The 23,998-nt window shown below is 30.8% G+C and overlaps 1 protein-coding gene across 20 annotated transcripts in view; it reads left to right on the top strand.

Annotated features, from left to right (window-relative positions):
- The window catches only part of LOC127065625 (potassium voltage-gated channel unc-103), a 138,667-nt gene that overhangs the window by 55,661 nt on the left and 59,008 nt on the right, over positions 1–23,998 (top strand). For 16 of the 20 annotated variants that reach the window (XM_050998253.1, XM_050998226.1, XM_050998273.1 and 13 more), the window contains 5 exons: positions 12,451–12,637; positions 14,253–14,424; positions 16,421–16,489; positions 19,691–19,815; positions 21,025–21,105. In XM_050998253.1, the coding sequence (XP_050854210.1) occupies positions 12,451–12,637; positions 14,253–14,424; positions 16,421–16,489; positions 19,691–19,815; positions 21,025–21,105 (634 nt within the window). The remainder of the gene's footprint in view (positions 1–12,450; positions 12,638–14,252; positions 14,425–16,420; positions 16,490–19,690; positions 19,816–21,024; positions 21,106–23,998) is intronic. The other 4 variants (XM_050998243.1, XM_050998326.1, XM_050998297.1 and 1 more) reach the window with 4 other exon arrangements.

A 23,998-nucleotide genomic window follows, 5' to 3' on the forward strand; every position in this document is an offset into this window, starting at 1 on the left:
TTAGATCCGGTTTCGATGTATTTGTTCGGGATGTGATTTAGATATTTATTATTTATATTTCCGTGTCTAAACATTGAGAATTATCGTATATAAAAGTACATGCAATAAAAAAGAATTCAATGCAGATGGTAAAAAATAGATATATATATGGTATATTTGAATATGCCAAAAGAACAAATTTTGTTTACCACTCTGTTGTGATCAAGCCGACGAAAAAGACAAACATGTTTTCGATGATATTTGTTGTTTCAATAAACGACATCTGGGATATATAGTCATTTTGGAACAAGACGAATCTAGACGAATGATCTAAATCAGAAATTGAACAATTTATTTTATCTCGCAGGCTGCATTATTTTTTCCATCAATTGGTGAAATTGTTAATATGTTACTATGGCGTCTCTGACGTTGTTTGGTCTCATCAACAATATCAAACGAAACCACACCCAAAGAAGGTATTTATTTTTTTGTAAAGGCGAAGAATGTTCTAAGAATATTCTATGAAAATTTCATTAGAAAATTCCAAGAATTGACGAAGCAAAGTCGGCTTCCTTGGCTACTTCCCCTCCTACCTCCATTATCATCCCGAATTAAATTTTAAACGCGCTCGTATATTTCCATTAATCTAATGATAGTCGATCGACTGACTGGTGAACTTTAGTATAGTGTAGAGCCTATATTAGTCTCATTAGAGACAAAAACATGCTACTCATGACGTATGATGGTGTCAAATGGTAGGGATCGTCTTCCACAACCTTACAGTATCGGATAAGTAGGGTTTCAAGGGTTCTTATCCCTATGTCATTAGAGATAAAAGGGACAAAAAATCGGATGGTAGTTGGGACAAAAATAGTAGTAGTAAAAAAAAGTAATTGTAGTAGTAGTAGTAGTACTAGTAATAGTAGTAGTAATTAGGATTAGGTCAGATTAGAGACGCGACGAGACGTATCGTAAGGTATAACTCATGTCACGTGATGCAAGTACGTAGTGTACATAAGTGGTGACGTAGAGTGACAGTGTATTACGGTGCACAGGGATAGGGAAGGGTTAATGCGACGTCATGAGTTTCCTCGTGAGATAATTTTCCTGGTAGTCGTAGGGAGAAGGACTGGGTATGCGATTCTAAGTATTCCGATCCGTGCATTCTTTTGATCTTAACAATAAGTAGTAATATTTTTTGTCCTCGAAAATATTTTACTCGCGTAAATGAACGTAGACGAACGTATTTTTGTATATTTCGCGATTGTTCGTTCAGTTCAATACTTTCTCTCTCTCTTTTTCTCTTTGTACATCTTTGAAAATGGCCGACTGGTAGCGAAATCGCGAAACGTTGCCATATTCTGACTTATTTGAGAAACGAATAGTCATGTACAGGCCGACACGATGAAAGAGAGAGAGAACAAGCGACATAAACTATCCTCGAAAGTGGAAACCACGGAAAACGACAGAGAGTAATGCGATGCACTGTCTGGTGGACGACCTTGAAGGGAGACAGCGACTGCCGGAGACAGGATAGTTCCTCTTTCTCTCTCTCTCTCTGTCTTTTTGTCTTTCTCTCTCTTACTCTCTCCTCTCTCTCTCTCTCTCTCTCTCTCTCTCTCTCTCTCTCTCTGTGTCTTTCTATTTCTCTGTCTTTGTCTGTCTACCTGCTTTTCTCTTTCTCTCTTCAAGGTCGATTTACCGCTCCTCTTAGCCTTTACACGCGAGAACGAAACGATCGGGGTTTGGTATCACGAACCTTCACTGCGAGTTTACTAATCTCGATGCGATCTTTTCATGGGAAAAAAAGCTGATACTATATTATAATCGTTTTTGTATTATTATTTTTATTTTTATTATTTTTTTTCCCTTATTTTTATTTATTTCTTCTTACTTTTTCTCTTTCTCCTTTCTTCTTGCGAATTATTCTTCAGGGTCAAACTAATTATTATTATTATTATTATTGTTGTTGCTGTTATCATTGTTTCCTTCTTTTTTTTATTTGTTTTATATCTTTTCAAGGACATATTAGGGATGTACATTTTTATTTTTTTATAAAAATCATATCTATAATTTTTTTTCTCTCGGATATTCCACAACTGATACCATGGAATTGTCTTTTGCGAATTTCTTCACTCGCTGACAGAATACTTTAATTTTTTAACTCGGTTCAGAGGAACATTGCAGATATTATTTGTAATTTTTTGACTTTGTGAATCTGTGTATGTATGTATGGGACATATTTTAGTGAATATTATTTATTCTTTTCTTTTTTCTATACTTTATAATCGACGCTATACCAATCGTCTCCTGTCTCTTTCTTTCTTTCTTTTTTTTTTTTTAATACCTTTTTTGTTTATCAAACTTATTGCTTTATGATTTTGTAACTTCGAAGGACGTTGATTCTTACCTATAATCTTTTTTTCATTTATCTAATCTTCTTTTAGTCCTTTTTAAATAAATAAAATGAATGTAGGATATATATATATATAATTATTCGATAGACAAACATTAAATATTTTTGGAAATTTAAATTTAAAATATATTGTCTTTCTAAGGGATGACGGTTTTGAAGGATAAATCAGAATATTTACGAGAAGGAAATACGAGACGGATATCTTAAATTTTTTCCCAAGTCAGGGAGAAACGATGCGTCATCGCGCTGAGTAACCCAAAACTCCATTAAAAACGTCGCAACGGCGACAAGGAAGGAACTTTCCGCTTTCTGGCCCGCGTTTCAAGGCGAGCCGTGTGATAACACGCAACGTTGCACGATAAAAACTTTCATTGCTAGTAACGACTTCGACCTGTCAACGAGAATCTAATGAAAAGAATGTTAGAATTTATTTTTTTCGATTCAAAACTAGAATTTATTATATTAATTCTCATTCGACCATTCGGGATATATGTAATTTTAATATTTATAATAATAATAATAAAATGTATAAAATATATAGTGTGTGTATATATATATATATATATATATATATATATATATATATATATATATGAAGATTGAGCAAAAGATATATTTGAATAATTTATTAGAAGTATGATATGAAACAATGAAATAGGAATATAAAATAAAATTTATAAGAGAAAATAATTTGTCAATCGATCGTTATTTATCTATTTTTTTTTTCCTTCAATTTAATTAATATTTAATTCTCTATATATAAGTAGGATTTATTTTAATTTTCGTTCGATTATTTGGGAAATAAGTGGATAATCAATATTTCTTATAAAGAGATATATATTTGGCTGATTGATTAGGGGAAACTATGAAACGATGTAATAATATTTAAAATAAAATTCGTAAGAAAAGTTAATTTATGTCAGTCGATCATTTATTATTTTTTAATTTTTGAAATCAAATTAATTTTATTTTCAACGTATATTAATTATGTTATAAGTTACAATATCTTGCTTTATTTAGAAATGATTTATTACGATGTTACTTATTATTATTATTATTATAATTATTATTACTTCACGAAGTGATATCAAAAATAATATCCAAAGGTCGGTTATCATTTTATTAAATCTTTCATTATGTAATCTTCGTAGTTTCAATATTTTTTTTCATATACTTAATCGCGTCAAAAAGTTTGTGTCTCTCCAAAGTGAAGTGGCCTAAGAGTAAAAAATAATTTTCCTCTACGTTTTAATTTCGCTCTATATCCTCATCTTCGTTAAAAAGTAGACTATTCGAGATCTCCAAAAAGGCAGGCTTTATTGAAATCTGATAAGCCGAGGTCTCCATCGAGATTGGCAACGTTTCTCCTCGAACAGATTATAAGGAAATCTTTTGGACCCTAATCTCTTATCTTCCTGGAGTAATACATACTCTAAACTTTTCGAGGTTAAGAGGAAGTGGGTAGTGGGACGGAAAAAGAAGAAAAAAAGGAAAAAAAAAAGGAGAATAAAGAAGTTGGACCACCAAGACACGAAGGTTTGAAGAAAAATTCGATCACTTTGTGGCTCTAAGCCTGACTGACGACTGCGGTGAAAGGAAAAATAAATAAATAAATAAAAAGAAGAATAAAAAAAAATAAATACACGAAAAAAAAAATAAAAGAAAGAAAGAAAATAAGAAGAAGAAGAAGAAGAAGGAGAAGAAAAGCTTAGGAGATTCCCGTCGTCGCGAGGAGATAAAATTCTGACTTTGATCCAGACCATTTTATTTAAAACACGGTCCTTCTCATATCGTTAGGATTTAAAGAATAATTTAAAACAGAAGAGAAAGGAGGAATAGAACTTAGAAGATAATTAAAAACAAAGGAAATATAAAAATGTTGAGAAATAAAAGAATAGAAAAGAGGGACCGAGTAAGAGGGTGAGAGGGTGGGAGGTATAGTTTGGTAGGAGGGTCAAGTGACATACGAGCGTCATTTAGTTAAAAGCCATGACATTTCGAGACGCAACCCAATTTCCTTGTCTCGGAACGAACACGTTTGTAATCTAAGCGAAAACGCGACGGAGTCGTGACTATAATGTTTCGCGAGAGAAAGTTTACTTTTTTCTTTTCTTTTACTTTTTTCTTCTTTTTCTTTCTTTTTTTTTTTTTTTTTTTTTAACAACTAACAACTTTCGCGTTGCTACAAGTTCGATCGTATACATAAGTAAAAATGTATCTAGGTACATGTGTATGTATGTGGATATTATAAATGAAAAAACTTTACTTTAGAAATCAGACACGTTCAATTTCAAATAGTTTATTAATACGTTCGCTGTCGTAGAAATTTTATACCTATTACTCGGTATTATGTTCGCAATTATCTATTCGCAAGTTCATTATTTTATTTTTACCGGAAAATGAAGATCGCGAATTCTTTTTTCTCCTTTCGTTTCCTTTTTTTTTTTTATTTTTTTTTTGTTTCTTTTTCACATAGAATAGCTTTATGATTATTTTATGTTACACTGTAATAATGTACAAATGTAAATACTAGATATTTTACATCGATTACATCCAATTATTCGCGTTATTCCAAAATGTCTTATTAGACGATATTTTTTTTTCTCTTTTAAATTTTCTAATCGATTCGTAATTTATTAAACAAATACAATATCTTATAATCACAATTCCTTTAATTCATACCATTAAACGTGTTTGATAAAGACACAAGATTACGTTCACGCGTGAAACAATAATATTTTAATAAATACCCCTTAATTACGACGTCACGTGCGTTCACATATGTTTCTACATAAACATATGTACATCTATACGCACATATATAGAACAATTTTATTATAATAAATTCTCTTCAATTATAATATCACAGGATGGTCATCACGTAATCACCGTAATCAAATTGCGAAGACAAATGGTAATAAATGTTAAGTACTGCATTGTAGTTAATCTCTTTATTAGAGAAACAAGATTACGTTTATACGTACACATATTCTATACATACACGTTTACGTACATACGCATATGCATAAGTAGTTAAGCATACATACGTAAAACAATATACAGGAAAGTTCCAAGTTTCTCAGGACGTTGAGGAACGTTTAGAGATAAGACATCGAGTATCAAGACGACAGCGAATTGCGTAGGGATATGTAGAAGGATAACGGAAGAGGTGATAGTAACAGTGGTCGTAGTGATGATGATAGCGATAATAGTAGTAGTAGTAATAGTAATAGTAGTAGTAATCGTGGTTGCTGTCATGCTGACAACGGAACTTGCTTTCAAGGCGAACGCGAACCCAACGTATTTCAGGGTAAGCTTTCTAAACACGCAACGTTTATTGCCTATACTTGGTTGTGTCGGTTCTATGCGCAAAATTCTAAACCTCGAATGACAAAGGAAACGACCGATCGAATCTAATTAATGGAGTCGTCCGTTTCGAAACTTGCTAATATTGTTTTACGATTGAAATCGATAAAATCTCTGAACTCCTCTCGATACTCTCTCTCTTTCTCTCTCTCTCTCTCTCTCTCTCTCTCTCTGGATCTTTAGAATCGACTAGAAAATTTATACATTTTAAAAATACGTGATGTATCTGTTCGTATGACGTTCTGTGTAGTTGGATATAATTTTTTTTTTTTTTTTTAATATTGAATTACAAAAGCAGACTTAAGTAATTTTTGTTATTAACGAAACATATTTGCATTTGAAAATAATAATCATTTGTTGTCCGTTCGATCGCTGCATATACGAAAATTCAAACGAGATTGCGAAGAATGATATTTATATGGAAAATCTTTTTTTTTCTTTTTTCTTTTTTTTTTTTTTTTAATTTCCATTAACATACACATACGCACACGCACGCACGAAGAGATTAATATGTATTATAGAGAAAGTTGTTAGAAAAAAAATAGAAAAGAAAATTGTATCACAAAAATTGGATTTAATTCTTTGACGTTGAATTACTTGTCATATCGACGCATTATTTAATAATAATAAATGTAATTCATTAAACACTTTGGTTAAAATAGGCTAAAATATCTTTATATGAAAAAACGATATAGATATTTATTATTTATTTTTTATTTAGATATATGTTACGTACATCTATATGCTGCGTGAATAAAAAGAAATAATATTATTTCTATGGAAATGTATATATATATATATTTTTTTTTTTTCATTATTATATATAATCATACGTGTCGAGGAGTTAATATATACTGAATAAACGACACGATCGATACTCGTTATGCAGATAGAAAAGTGATGCATCGATCGAATTTAAATGATAGCGAGTGACCATCGTAAGAACATCGTGCGATAGGATAATCTCCGTGATCGTCGTAGTTATGTCTATAGTTCAAGGCTCTTATACTTGATTGTTTCGAGTTGCGACACGTAAGGGACATGTAGTTACTTACACGAGGTTGTTCTCTTTGACAAGAACAACGTAAAGTATTTATCTATTTTACTCAACTCTTTAAAAATCTACGTAACGTTCAAATAGTGTGTTACTACTCACATATACATTATTACTTTTTCTTTATTTGCAGTTTTATTTCCTTAGTACTTTTTCAATCTTATTGCTTTATATCACGCGAATACGAATATTGAGAATTTATACACTCGTATGTATTTTTAATTTTACAAAATTTTTTAGTTAAAGAATTTTTTTCTTTTTTTCTCTCTCTCTCTCTTCTTTTTTTTTTTTTTTAATTCTTACAAGAAGAAACCATGACGTATAATTCTGAAATTTTTAATACGATCATATCTAAGATAGAAGAAAATTTATTGATAAAGTTACTTAAAAAATTGCCAAACTATCGAGACAAATCATTTTTATAGTATTAGAAACGATGAGAAGAAAGAAAAAGATAGTATAGCAATTCGTTATAATTATAATTATATATACACATATAATATGTATTATATTTAATAATATCATAAATATTATAGTATTATTAAAGTATTAATCACTCTTTTTTAATATATATATAATATCCGATACGACAATAGTGTTCTTTTTAATATTGCATGTATTCTTTTTAATATATAATATTAAATTATTTTTTTAATATACAATATCCAATATCACAATAGTCCAATAAATTTCATATTTCATAATTGATTAAAAACAGCAATTCGGTTTTATGAAGATGTCACCTGCTCGATTATACGATCTACAATTAATCGTATTTAAGCAGGAGGTATTCGAATCCCATTTAGTTTTCCTTCTTTCCGGGTAAATCGAACACACCCAACGTTGGCGTGCCACTCCGGGAAAACGGATAATCTATTTTCCGTCCATGCGAATCTCGATCGGTATATCGTCTCCCTTTCTCTCTTTCTCTCATTCTCTCGTTTCCTCTTTCTCTCTCTTTCTCTCTCTCTCTCTTTCTCTCTCTCTTTCTCTTTCTCTCTGGAGAATAGACCCTGGAGATTCAACACGTATTAAGCCAATTAATTGATGCCAACACCTTCGTTGTAATTCAGTATTTCTGAAACTCATCGAAAGGACATGTACGAAGTACTCTATTTAGCTGCATTCTGATCATGCAAATTCTATGAACCCACCCAATAATGGCGTGCAGAAAGACAGAGACAGAGATAGAAACAGAAAGAGAAAAAGAGAGAGAGAGAAAGAGAGAGGGAGAGAGACAATTAAGGAGAGAAACTCCATCGTGCTATAAAAGAAAGTGAGGAAGTGAGAAAGAGAAAGAAGAAGAGAGAGAAGGAAAAAAGAAGAAAAATGGCCGTCCATTAGGTGGGATCTATTTGTATTACGAAATCACTTTGTCAACAGGGTAAGCGAGGAATCGATGTCAGGGTTGCCTCGACATAGCTCGTTCTAAACGTCGATAAATCCTTCGGTTCACCGCGAACGTTCTCCCTTTACCATTGATCTCGTTCACCGATAAAATATAAAATTCAAAACCCCTTCGCACGAACGTAGACCGCACACGAGAATACACGCGGAATAACGATAAACGGTAAAGAATGTCGATAAAGAGAGTGATAGCTTATTTTTTAAATTCCTATAAAATATTTTCGTGTTTGTTTTATATGAACGTAAAGTATCTCTCTTTCTCTCTTTCTCTCTCTGTCTCTCTCTCTCTCTCGCTTTCTCGCTCTCTTTTTCTTTCATTTCAATTGAACATTTTCTTCGTTAAGAAAAGAATATTCCGAGAATTTAAAAATCGATAAATGTAAAATGAAGTGAGATAGATAGATAGATAGAGAGCGAGAGAGAGAGAGAGAGTAAATAATTACCTACCAACATGAATAATTCTAAACAAATGTGTATAATTATTATACTGTAAGCGCATATTTTATTATCGTCACAATGTTAATAATATATTAGAATATTTTATCAATTTTTTTCTATCTTTATGTCTTTAATATTAAGATAAGAGCATATCTTGTTAAAAAGAAATTGACAATAATATCGTTATAATGTTTATAATTTGTTATAATATTTCATAAGATATATGGATTTATTTTATTCTTTGTCGATTTGTTGTAATTTGTTTTTCTAAATAAAATACTATATATATATATTATGTTATAATATCAATATTAATGTAAAGATCAAAAATTAAAGAAAAGAAATAAAAGAAAATAGAACATAAAACGGTAGATGAAAATGAAAAGAAATTATGGAACAATTTTAAATAAATAAAAATAACACAGTTGTTTAACAATACAAAAGACGTAAATTGTGGGTTTGTAATTTCTCAAAAACTCCTATTATTTCTGTCCAATTCGCATGAAATTTCGTATAATTGTTCTTTATGACTCGACGGAAAATTTAGGCTACTTAACTGACGGAAATATTAGCTATAAAACAGGCTATGAGGTTTTAAACGAGTGAAAGAAAGAGACAGAGAGAGAGAGAGAGAGAGGGAGAGAGAGAGAGAGAAAGAGAGGTTAGTATACGACCGACGTAAAATACGGACGGTGAGAGACAGAAGGAAATTTTGAAGTTGGTTACACTAGAAATGCATTGATTGAGTGATTTATGATCGTGATTTGTGATCTATGTTCCGTATTTCGTGGTTTGTATTCCGCGTTCCTTGTTTCGTCTTTCGCGTTTCGTGTTCGGTCTTTCCATATTTCGTGTTTCCATATTACTTCGAAGAAAGAAAGTACAAAAATGTTTTTTGTCGAGCTTGTCCGCCGTACTTCTAATACGAAATAACACAAGTCATTACTAACAAATATAATATATAAATAAATATGTACAAATATTTGAAAAATAATGACATAAAAATACATCATTGAAAGAAATATATCTATAGAAAAAAAAAAAAAAGAAGAAGAAGGAGGAAGGTCGAAGACAAAAAAAAATGAATATGAGTGCCACCAGAGACACGCAGTACTTTTCAATTGAAACACGAAAGAGTGAAAATCAAAACGATTCGTATCGACGAGTTCGTTCGTATTCGAAGAAACGTAACGTGTTCATCTCTCTCTCTCTCTCTCTCTCTCTCTCTCTATCCTTCTGTCTGTTTGTATTCCAAAGAACGTCAGCAAGTTTTCCCTCAGTACGTTGAAAACGTTTCGAAGGCCGGAACAAAACTTCCCCACCATTTCTCCCTCCTCTTCACTCTTCTTCATTCCACTCCTCATCCATTCCCGAGACGACGTTCAGCAATAGAGGAACGGAAACGCCATTATGAAATTTTTCCGGATACCGGACACGCTCGAACGAAAGCCGAAAGCGAGTTTTTCGACGGTCGAGCCTTTCTCGTCGTTCTCTTCGTTTCCGTAGATGCAATATGCTTGCATCTCCCCCCTCTCTTTTCTCTCTCTCTCTCTCTCTTTTTCTCTCTCTTTTTCTCCTTCCTATTTTTCTTGTTCTATCTTTTTTACTTTTCTGTTTCTTTCTTTTTCTTCCTTTTCTCTTTTCTTTTTCTTTTTTTTTTTTTCTTTTTTATTCACCGATATTAAACGAATCTTAAGGGTCAATTCAATTGGAATCATTTTATTCGACAAATTTTTATTTACTGTCGCGACGATCAATCGTAATTTTATTTTTATAGAAATACGTTTAAATGGGCAGTGATCGATTTTATTTTTTAACAGAGACGATTTCTTTTCTCTACGATGATACACTACCGCAACAATGTAGTAAAATATATTGGTTCTATATATGTAATTCTAATAAAAAGTAAAAAATTTACATCTTTTCAAAAATACATCACACACATATACAGCGTAATTTACATTTACGTTCGCTGCATCGTCATAATGATTCATCAAGTGTCACTCGCTTGAAAATTAATGGCGGAATATTAAAAAATCGAAACGTTTAAATTCAAGAATATAATATCAAATATATCTCGTTTATTTCTATCACGTTGATTAATTATAATTTTTATAGATATATATTTCATCGGATAAAGATTAATTTTACTTTTTTTTTTAACACAGAAAAATTTTTTTTCCCGGCTATAATAGACTAATGTAATAATCTAATAAAACGCAGACATTCTTTTTGACATTTGAATTTTATGTTTATTTTTTTTAATTTCTAATGAAACATCCGGTAAACTAAGTGCATGTGTACGTAGTCCTTTCTTTTTTTTTAAGAGAAAATATACAATTTTCTTTTCTACAAAAATAAATTATACACACACACAGATACACAACATAATTTTACATTTTCATTCGCTGCAGCGTCATAATGATTTGACAAGTGTCGCTGGCTTGTAAATTAATGGCACAATATTAAAAAATATCGCAAGGTTTAAAAACCTACGTAATGACGTCGAAAATATACCTTCGAACATTTAATCTAACATCCATACACTCGTTTCTAATCTCATTTATAATCATTCACTTTAACCACCGTTAGCTTCACTACTTAACATTGATTTAATTCAACTTTAAACTCTTGAAGAACGAACAAATCATTTCGATCGTTATTATTCGATTAGGTCGAAATTAAGTACCAATCGATTGTATTAGTGTAGTTAGATCGTTGATGGATAGACCGATAGAGAAAATAATATATATGTAAAATAGCAAGCAGATCGAGCGCAACAGTAGTGCTTAACAAAACAAAGTCGCCATATTTACGTTAGCAGCGGCGTTTACAGACGCATGGACGTCTTGTTTCTGTATCGTGCTCTGCGGGTTGAGGTTACGTATCGATTGGCGAGTCTGACCTAACACTGACACACTTCACTCGCGAGGTCTGACCTCTGTTCCGTATCGTGTATCGACCATTACCATAACCTTAGGATTTATATAAGTTTATCGTCCACGAGCGCTTCCACGATCATTCCTAACGAGCAAGCAATGACGGCCACCTTATCTTTCGATTACAATGATAACAAAACGTTTATATCTGTCCCATTATCAGGATTAACCGTCTCTTCCACGTATAACATCAAATTTTCTTTTTCTTTGGAGGAAAGAAAAAAGGAAAAAGAAAAAAGTACAAAAATATTATCAATAGGTATTATCATACAATAACGATTTTTTGTAAACTTTAGAAAATAGAAAAGAAATTTTCTAATTTGTTTTTATGGAAGGAAAAAAGAAAAAGAAAAAGGGAAGAAAGAAATATTCGACGATTATATTTTAAATCAACAATTTCAACTTACACTCGACGAGTATATTTTTAAATCAATATTCAACTTACAGTCGACATATATACGTGAGATATGAAATAAATGTGAGGGGAAGTGGGGTTTAAAAAAGTTTTGATAATCCTATATTTCGTTAGGAAAAATAACGTTAGGTATTTCGATGTATGTTATTACAACTCGCTAACACGTGGTTCGCATGACAAAAGAATAATAAAAAAGAGAGGAAAGGAAGAAAATAAAACAAGAAAAAAAAATCAAATGTCGCAAATTAGCCACCTACCAGATTACAGATAATTGACATATGTGACACATGGAGGAGTTATTAAAAAAATATATATACATATTTTTCCGATAGTTCTCGTTGGCAAAAGATATAAAGAAAAGGAAAAAATAAATAAACAAATAAATAAACGAGAGGAACAAAAAATTAAAGTCGGACATTTCGATATGTTATTGCAGCCCGTTAACATGTGGTTCACCCACAATGATGGAATCTTGGGGTCCAGGGAGGACTGGTACACCACCTCCCACCCTGCCGGTACCGCCAGCTGGAAGCAACAATGGCGGTGCTACATCAACGGCGACTGCAAATGTTGTACAGCCGAGTACTACAGCTCCCATTGCAAGTCCCGAGGGTGTAAGCGACGTAAGTATACACTTTGAAAATCCACTGTGTTATTCACAGTGTTATATCCTGAGAACCCGATATTCTATATATATATGTCCGATAAGTAAAATGCGATAACGCTAACCGAAGATCGTTCCCTTTAGGTTAATAACGATTTCTTTTCTTTTTTCTTATTTTTACACACACACACACACACACACACACATTAGAATTAGACACATATATTCCTTTTGTAAATACTCTCTTTAATGAAACGAAACGAATGACGTCATTAAACCATGAGATACTTCGAGCTTATGTTAAAAGTTTATTTTACGGAACATAAACGAGTCGTATTAATCGCATGATGATATTTAGAAACATATTTAGTTAGAAAAAATTTAGACGGATAGAGAATCGTTGTTACGTACATATATTGAAATAAAAATCTCTATTCTACGAGACGTGGCCCAAAGTTCTTAAATGATATCATGGTCGAAAATAAATTAATCGTTTGAGATATTTCAGGCTAATTTTTAACTCGCAGTTTTACAATCGGCAAAAAAAAAGTAATTAGCTTATTAGGTGTTGAAAATGGAATAATTGATTTGTAAAATCATTGAAAAACTTCTGAATTACTTAAGAAATTTTTGTTTCATCCTGTATTATTGCAAATTAATTACAAACGATATATGTCTGTTTTATGTTGGATTAATTTGTAAATAAGTGTGTAGTTTCGTTGTAACATATAGTCTTAACGATATAGTATAATATGATATAACATTTATTTTTATCTTACAATTAATATATCAATATATTAATATAAATTTTGCAATAGATGAAATACTCATATACTCTTTCAAAATCTTCTTTTCTTAATCTCTAAAAATGATTCGTGTTTAAAAGAAATTAATACAAACTAATACATTTGAAATTAATTCTCTCGTGAAATAATTTCAAAACGGCGTATATAAATTTTTCTACTCGAATAAACTTTCCCGAAGGTGCTATTTATTTACAAAAGTGATAACACAATACGCTATCAGGTTACATACAATGTCTGGCTGGCATTAGGCTCGCCCAAGTTCCAAGAATTATGTGGTTCTCCTTGATGAAGTAATAAAGAAACAATAATGAAAACAACGAAACATTGGGCATGTCCTTGGATAGAGTCAGTCGACGCTCAGACATCGAGCAAGTAACTTCGTATTTTACTAGACTTTAAAGTTTCTCGAGTTCGATCGTTATTAAAATTCATTGGAATTTTATCGGACATAAATACGATACTCATTTATTTGAAATATAAATAACTCTACGGAATAACAACGATATAACAAGTACAAAAATTATCCAGTACCTTCCAACTAGGATCGTTATTAAAATCCATTGAAATTCGATTCAACGTAAATACGATATTTAATTATTTATTTAACTATTTTATCTATCTACGTATCTATTTATATATCTTCGGAACGTAAAAGAACTTCTTGGAGGAACGACGTGAAAAATAGAAAAAGAATTATTTTATACAGACGAGAAAGAGAAAAGAAAAAGAAAGTGAAGGAATATTCGTTCAATCGATAGGAATATTATCCGAGTTAATATCGTTAGAAAAAGAAATATGGAATATCCATGTTTAATTTGTCGACCATAGGTCTCACAGAAGTCGGGAATATGGGAGGGTCCGAATTCGTCGGCCGGTGGAGTTACGGAAGGAGGACCTTCTCGAAGTGTTTCTCACGCGGCAAGTTTAGATGCAATTTCGAGAAAGGCCGTAAAACCGGATACGACGAGGGCGCCATGTCGCAGTCTTACCTGCAGCGTTTGTAAGTAAATCTTAACTGAGATCTTATATTACCCTTTCCTACTCTCTCTAACTATATCTATCTCACTCTATCTATCTATCTAACTATCTATCTATCTCTACCACCATATCTTTTTCTATTTCTTTTTCCGGATTTATCGTAGCTCGTTTCCTAAGCAGTACTCATGTACTTACTTACATTTATTTGTCTCCTGACATTAGCGTATAAGCTTGCAGTGGAATTTGCGGTATTATTCTATATTTCCCTCTTTAGCAGATAATAATCATAATCATAATAATAATCTTAATAATAATAATAATAATAATAATAACAACAACAACAACAATAACAACAACAATAACAACAACAATAATAATAATAATAATAATAATAATTATAATGACAATAATAATGATAATGATAATGATAATGATAATGATAATAATAATGATAATGATAATGATAATATACATATGTATATTCTGGTAAATATCGCTATTCATTCGTATCGCTTCTCTATCCGTTCGTTCGCAAGACTTCTTGACGCCATGGCATTCTAGTTCCGCGACTCGATCGATATCTACCAGATACCGAGAAGAGACACAGGGACTGGGCCGAGCATGAACAGGCAGATTACTTCTTCGGAAGTACACCATAAAAATATTTCCCATTAAACTGTTCCTGATACATGTACATACATCGAGTTATCTCGTTGTGAATATATCCCCTTCCCCTATTTCCTCTACTTCTATATAACCGTACTTTGCTGTAGTAAAGTTATGTAATCAATTTTATCAATTTCCTCTTGTTTTATTCTTTGTTTTTCTTTATCTTTTTTTTTCTTTTTCTCTATTATTTTACTTCCTTTGTTTTTTCTTACCTCGTTTCATGCAAATGATGATAAAAAGATCTTAATTCTTTTTTTTTTGTCTCTATTTTCTTTTCCTTCGTTTTTTCTTTCTTTTTCTATTCTTCTCTCTCTCTCTCTCTCTTTCTTTCTTTCTCTCTCTTTCTCTCTCTCTCTCTCTCTCTCTCTCTCTCTCTCTCTCTCTCTCTCTCTCTCTGTCTCTCTTTCTCTCTTTTTCTCATTATTTGTTGAGTTTTTATTTTACATAATATAGTTATGTAAATGTAGTGGTAATCAGATGAGAACGGTCGTCGAAATTGTAGAGGAAGATGACTTTCTATTTTCATCAACTTGCATCTTCTATAGACGACGATAATATGGTTTTGTATGTTGTGTATGTATGTCGAATAAGAATATGTATATATTATACAGAGTTAACCGTTAACTTAGCTATCATATACATATGTTAATATTATCGCATGCTATCTTTTTCATGACACAAGTGTTGACGGTTAGCGTGACCTTTTGCCTTTGAATGTCGTATAATATGTAATTGTACTTTGCCATCTTGTATGTTTCAAGAGAAAAAAAAAAAAAAAGAAAAAAACCTATCGAAGGATTGTTATCGAATTTTATATAAGATAGTAAGCGAGACCGAATAGATGCCCGTACGAATTCAAATAACCCGCCAAAGCTATGTGAGAGCTGCAGAGAAGAAAAGAAAAAAGAAGGCGCTCAAAAATCGATCATCGTAAAAACAAAAAAATCATTTCTTTCTATTGTTTCTTTACTCTTTCAAATCCTTCGTTCGTTTTTTTCTACGTGTAGTTTTTCGACAGTTTTGTATTTCCTCTTTTTTTTTTAAATTACAAATGTTTCTCTCTTCGTCTATCCATCTCTCTCTTTCTCTCTTTCTCTCTTTCTCTCTCTTTTTCTTTTCTCTCTCTCTCTCTTTCTCTTTTCTCTCTCTCTCTCTCTCTCTCTCTCTTTATTTCTTTGTCCATATTATAAAAATAAAAAAGAAGAAACCACAAATCTCCCAGCCTCAGAATCAATCAATCGATCCTCAATTCCATCCGTCTTCTTCTTCTTCTTCTTTTTCTTCTTCTTCAGCATATAAACGTACATATTGTCAAAATCAAAAGTCAAACATCGGAAAAACTATTTTAGTAGCAGGCAGAGGTAGCGAACACGTCACCCTCGAGCGAAGGCCAGCAACAGTCGATAACCTCACCGAAGGTAAAACAGGAAGGGGCAGGACTATCTGCTCCATCTTGGTTTTCATTTAACCGACCGAGCCGAGCCGGCGAGTTTGCACCCCTATTTTAAAACTTACCAACCGCTTGCGGCTTCCTTTTTTTCTGTCATGAGCTTTCGAGAGATAACGTTACTCGTTGTCCGATCGAGCTTTCATAGGCCTGTTTTATTGCTCACCATCTATTATTACTATACTATTACTACTACTCTACTACTATTACTATACTATTACTACTACTACTACTACTACTACTATTACTACTACTACTACTATTACTACTACTACTACTATTACTACTACTACTACTACTACTACTATTACTACTACTACTATTACTATTACTATTATTCTCTTATTTATTACTTACATGGAACTCGCATTTTAACCCGACAGGAGTGCCACTTTGTCAGTACTCTCAAACCGTATTACATACTATTCTCTTCAATATATTATTATCAAACGAGCACCGTAGCCTCGCTCGGCCAGCCACGTTTGCGCACCAACACCGCTAACTTCAAAATGCTTATATACCGATCATTTACATTCATCGATGACAAAACATTAATCTACTTTATCGATCGAGAATAGAAGAATATACGGGGAGTTTCCGTTCCTATATACGTGGTAAGAAATATTTCTCGACTGATCAAAGTTACCAGAAAGTTTATTAAGGGATTTATGTACGTTCTCAGTGTCGATAAAAATTAATGTATTTGGTGAATTTTTTTTTTTCTTTCTTTTTTTTCCCCGATAGGAAAGCAAAATAAATTGAAGAAGCAATAATATCGCTTCGTTCGTTGACGTTTCATTTGTGCGATAAAAATTTTTTTATCCAATTTAGTTACACATCGACACTAATCTGCAGTCGCGTCGATCAATCCCTGCACAAGATAATCCTGACAGCATTCTACTAACTTCCTGTCTGTTGGAACACAAAATTATTAAAAATCCAATACCGTCTTGCAAGTTAATACTTCTTGCATAGTTATATACATAGTGACAATTTTTTATTAGACATAATTTTGATTGGTAATGACGATTATTATATATAATATTATATAAAAAAAAAAGAAAGAAAAGAGAAAATATCATGGGTATCCATAAAAAAAAAGAATACTATATTGACCATCGTAAGACGAAAAGGTTACGAGTAAATAAAATAAAGAAAAAAAAAAAAAATGTTTTCTAAATTTTTATGTAACTAACTAACTTTGTAATTGACTCAGAACCGTGCAGTAACTTTCGTCACTTACGTAAACTTTCTTGTAATTTCAGTCAGTCGTAAGATATTTGCTCGAATACATTTATGAACGGATACACTGTAAATAAACTTTGTCATTTTTAAAATGCGTTTCTTCTGACTCTCGTCGAACGAACGCTTCGATTTCGTCTGTTATATGTATTTATCGGATATCGTTATATTTCGATTAACTTTCTCCAAAAATTTAAAAGAAAAAAAAAAGAGAAAAAACGTTCGGCTGGTCGAGAGATTTAAATTTGTACTTTCACGACGAAGAATAACCGGCCGAATTATTTTTGGCTCATTTCAACAATACCTTTCTTACGGATTTTATTCGAAGAGTATAAATCAACAATCCCCAATGATATATATATATATATATATATATATATGTATGTATGTATGTATATATATATCTATATATGTTTCTAGTAACGTGACGTGTGTTAGGAACATAGTGCGAAATCGAATGTTAAATCGCCATAATATAATCATTGTACAAACCATCATCGAAAATATTCATATACATCGTTTCAATATCTACGAGAGTTTGGTACATACATACATACATATATACATGCAAAAAAATATATGTGAATATTTATATATATATATATTATATTTTATATTATATATTTTATATATACATATATACGGATTCATATATATATACATATAGATGTGTGTGTGTGTGTGTATTTGTATGTATGCATATATTCGTATGTATGTATATATTTAATATATATGTATGTATATATATATATATATATGTACATATATACACATACATGTACTGATCGTAGAGATTTTCGCATACTATCATCTTGACAAAAAAAGAACATATTGAAATAAAGAAAAAAGTTTTAAAAATATAAAAAAAAAAAAAAAAGGAAAAAGAAAAAATAAAAATGATTATTCACACCGTTTTTTGTCGAACATTTAAACGTTCTTTCTTTCACAGGTATGCAGCTTCTATAGTGCCGATTGATTAACTCATTTACTGACACACTCTTCTTAATGCTTTTAGATCGAGATATAGGCTCGGTTTTTTGAAGTTCCTATATTTATTTATTTATTTATTTATTTCTTTATCTATTCACATTGATCGTAGATCTTTAAATATTTTTCACCATTTAGTCTGGTACCACTTATTATCAGTATCTTGTATTTCGATATTATGTTATATGAGAACTTTCACATCTTCGTTTTCGACATAAGTACGCGATTAGCGTGGGCGTAAAAAAAGAATAATTCATGTATTGATTATTATTGAACGTCATTTTTCTTTTTTCTTCTTTTTTTATTATTCTTTTTATTTATTTATTTTTTTTTTTTTTTAGTGCTACGATTCGTACGATCTATTTATGTGCTTTGTACGTAATCATCGTAATTTATTATTTTAGATTAGTTTGATGGGTAACGTAAGAGCAGCAATGTCGTAACACATACATTTGTGTATACATGTAAAAATAGATTAAAAAAAAAAAAAAGGAAAAAAGAAGAAGAAAGAAAAAACATAAAACCAACTTATTTGTTATTCTTTTTCTTTTTTACCGATCACAAATGTATCCAATATGTGATTAATTATAAAAAGTATAGTAAATAAAAATTCATTATGGTATTTGTATCGAAAGTAAAAGGATGTTGGCAAAAGTTTTCTTTAGAAGTTTAATTGTTTCCTTGAAATGAGTTGTATACGAAGCGTTTATTATCATTATCGAAGCGTTATGAATTTGATCGAGCCTGTATTTCGCACCTCTAGAGTTTTAGAATAACAGAGTACGTTTTACTACGAGATATATATCTATATCTGTATACATATACACATACATATATATATATATAAAATATATATATATATAAAATATATATATATATAAAATTAAATGGTTTTTAAAAACAATGACGGATAATGACGGATAATTGACGTTCCCTCTTTTAGCAGCGAAACATTCGAAAATCTTCCCGGGTGTTGCTTCTGAGAGTGATCTACAAAAATGGAGAACGTCCAAGGATCGAAAATCACCTTCTCTCAGCCAAATGGGACCGGATTCTATCAAACACAAAGTAAGATAATGTTTATTTTTATATTGATTTATATATATCTATGTATGTATGTATGTATGGATTGCACGTATTTTTTATACAGATCGATTAATCTTAATGGGCCATTTGAATATCTAGTTTATGTTAGAAGCAATAGAAAAAAGGAATAAAATATTAATTATTAAGAAAAGTTTGACGATTTTTTGTGTAAAATATTTTAACTTTACGAAATAAAATACACGACTTACGTTACATAAAACTGAAGTTTAATGATTTCTAGTTTTCGTTTTTATAAAGTATATTGTATTTCTTTTAATTAATAAAATATTTTCATTATACAATTATTTTTATAAAGATTATTAAACGTTGATTATTGACATTAGGACTATAATCGTTTAATAATTTTTTTAAAGATAATCGATTAAAATATGTAATTAATTAAGAAGATACTCTGTAAGAAAAAGTAACAATTTTTGAATTTCTTATTTAACTGAAAGTCGAATATTTTATTTCATATAATTTGGCAGATAAAATTATGAAACTTTTCTTAATATATATATATATTTTTTTTTCTATTATTCCTAAATGTGAATTCTTAAATGCAGAAATTTAAACAAATCTTAATTTATAATCAGTCTGTATATAAAGAGTGTGCCAAAAGTCCTTAGACGAGCCGAAAGTTTCTACGTGATTTTAATCTGTTAACAGTCGTATCGTATCAGTGACGTACCTATATTATATCATGCCGTCCTGTTTCGTCCTGTCCTGTCCTGTCTTGTCCTGTCCTGTCTTGTCCTGTTCTGTTCTGTTCTATTTTGTTCTGTTTTGTTCTGTCTTATTCTGTTGTATTCTGTCTTGACTTTTTTGTTTTGTTTACATCGCATAACTACGAATCTGACTACGAACTTAAAATGTATCGGGAAAGAACAATTGATTTTTTATATCACACGTAGGCATTTTCAGTCCACTCAAGTACTTTTGTCCAAATTATGTATTATATATATCACATATATATAGATGCATATAATATATATGTATATATATATATATATTACATGCATTTATATTTACATATATGTATATATATGTACGCGATGCATGATATATATATATATATATAATATTTACCTATACATACATTTTAATAATAATGCGTATATATGTATATACGTCGTACCAAAGAACGATAAGGAAGAAAATTTATCGTTGTCTCTTATTTATAATTTTTAGTTCTCTCTGCAGGACAACGGCTCGGCGAAATATTTTCAAGGAGCCATGCACACGCCAAATATGGGTGAAAAAGTTGCACAGGTAAGGGTCGCCAATTTTTATCGTTATATCGCTATGATTATCTCTTATAAAGAAAAAAAAAACTTTAATACAAGAGAGTCAAGGATGTAACTGCTGTACTTTTTCTTCGACCTGTTTTGATAATACATGACTTATATGTATATATATATATATATATATATATATATATATATATACATATTTATATATACATATAATACGATAGTTGGTGAATTACCTTCAAAGTTTGATCGAAGAACTTGATTTTCTTACATGGTAGAGACTTATATACATACATACACATTTAGAAACGATTTTTTTTTTACGTTTATAATATCTACTTGTAACGTAGAATTTATTATCGATTTATCGTCGCCATCTTTCATTGCTATAAAAAACAATATATAAAAAATTTCGTTGAAATTTAAACGATAAAAGACGATTGACAATAATTAGAATTAGAATTGTTTCTTCATTTCATTGGAATAACATTAATACGGCCCTGACTGGCGCCATTCAGGCTGTGCCGCAGTCTCGTGCTCGAGAAAATTCAAGCACAGCTTCGAATTCTTTTAAACATACCAAGAATTAAAAGCTTCTTCGACTTTTAAGTTGGAGATGCGTTTTATAGCCAATAGTATCTTTTCGCCAAACATATATATACATATATATATATATATATATATATATATATATATAAAATACGTAATTTTATTTATTTCGTCGATATTATTATATACGATATACGAAATGATTCAGAAGTTTCTAAACGATTATATCGACACTTTTTAACTTAATTTTCTTTTCCTCTTTTTTTTTTACAAATTATAAAAACATCGCAAAGCTCGTAGCTTTACAATCTGAAAAAGAAAATAAGGAAAGGTTGATCCTAAAAAGAGTAATCGACTTTTTTAAATTCACTTGGAGAACTTTTGACTCAACCTAAGAATTTTTAAACCACTTTATGCGAGATGATCTATAAGTTATTATTTACCTCTTTCTCTCTCTCTCTCTCTCTCTCTATATATATATATATATATATATATATATATATATATGTATATACATATTTACACCGCGTATCTCGTATCAAGAAAAAGTTGGTACACGACTATAAAAAAAGAAAAAAAATAAAAAAGAAGAAAAAAAAACTGATTAACCTTTAACAACTCTTTTATTTTTTGATATTTTGGAAGAGTTCGCTCTGTGAGGTTCTCGTAAAAGTTCAAGTATCGACTCGCTCTGTGAACTTTCTCTTTCTCTCTCTCTCGTCTTGTCATTCCTGTCATCCAGAAAGGGAAAAGGAGGGGGATGAAAAGAGCTTTTCAAGTGAGTCTTTTACTCGATACCTTTCCTTAAAGTGAGGTACCGTCGTTAAACAATTTTCGTGTTTCGTGTCTTCATCGAGAAAACTTCGAGTGAATACGTGTATATATATATGTGTGTATGTATCTATATATGTATGTATTTATGTATGTATATATCTATGTATGTATTTGGTTGCATGTAATTTATATCTACGACGTCCACATCTTAGATGTGTGCGAACAAATATCTATCTCGCGACTGATTGAAGTTACAAAAGAGATTTAATAAGAGAAATTTGCCCTATTCTGTGTGAGCTAGAAGGTCAGTTTTACAGACACGAACAAATCGTACAAATCTTTTTTTCTTTTTCGTGACCTTTACGAGTTAGGAAAGTCTTAATATAATTTCTTTCTTCTTTTTCTTTGTTTTACATGTTTATGTAACATTTATTATTTGCGATCAAAATCATATCGAAACATTAAATATTTAAATTATTTGTGCACCGTTTCAAGATAATTGTTATCTTAAGTTTTAACGTATATAGTCGATTATTTTCACATCAGAATTTGAGAAAATAATCGTCAGGCTATATAACATTTTTAATTACGATTGGGTCGATTACGTCGAACGGGATCGTTGATCTTCAACGCTTTCAAATACACGACCGATTGATTGATTTGTAAATAATGTATAGCTTGTATAACATGGAATATAAATTACGGTAGAGTACGAATACATTAATCAATAGTTAATATACCGATTATCTTCTAAACGATAGATAACGATAATCTTTTATTAAATATAATTTTCGATTGCAAATGTTATCGTTCATGGCATATAAATTATTAGATTTGTAATAATTCTTCGTAAGTCGATGATGTCAGGAGGTAAAAAAAAAATTTTGTTTTGAGTTTGTAGACGATTCAGGGCTGTGAGAATTTTTCTTCTTAAACTTTCTTGTAACTTTAAGTAGATGCAAGATATTTCCTTGCAAACATTCATGGACGGTCACCTTGTATAAGTATACATATATATAATGTATAATATATAATATATAATATACATATACATATATATTCACTTTTTTCAAGTTGATTACGTCGAACAAGATATATATATGTGTGTTTGTGTGTGCGTGTGTGTGTATTTGCCATCATCCACAGATATATCAAAAAATTCTTGTTTTAAAACGCTTAGCCGATGGTGTTAACGTTCGAACGATAGACGAACGTCGTTCTTGTTAAACGAACTGAAACATAGTCAAAACATTAGTATCGATAACCGATAGTAGACACACGGCTGCACAACAACTTTTTGTACTTTTTTTTCGTTATTTTCTCTTTTCTCAATAACTCCGAAGAGCTTCACCGTACGCTGGGCGGATTAAAAATAAAACGCGATAGGAAAAATGTTGATAAACTTTCAAATTTATATCGTAAGCTGAGACCGCGATATATTTTACGAGAGAAAACATGCTTCCATATGTACTTATGTTTACATAGACAAAAGGGAGTTAGAATTATATTAGAAAATTATTTAGGTTCGTTCTTTTATTCGAGTAAAAAAATATACACATATGTGTATGTATGTGTATGTATATATATAT

Source organism: Vespula vulgaris, chromosome 1 (assembly GCF_905475345.1).
Source record: "Vespula vulgaris chromosome 1, iyVesVulg1.1, whole genome shotgun sequence".
NCBI lineage: Eukaryota > Metazoa > Arthropoda > Insecta > Hymenoptera > Vespidae > Vespula > Vespula vulgaris.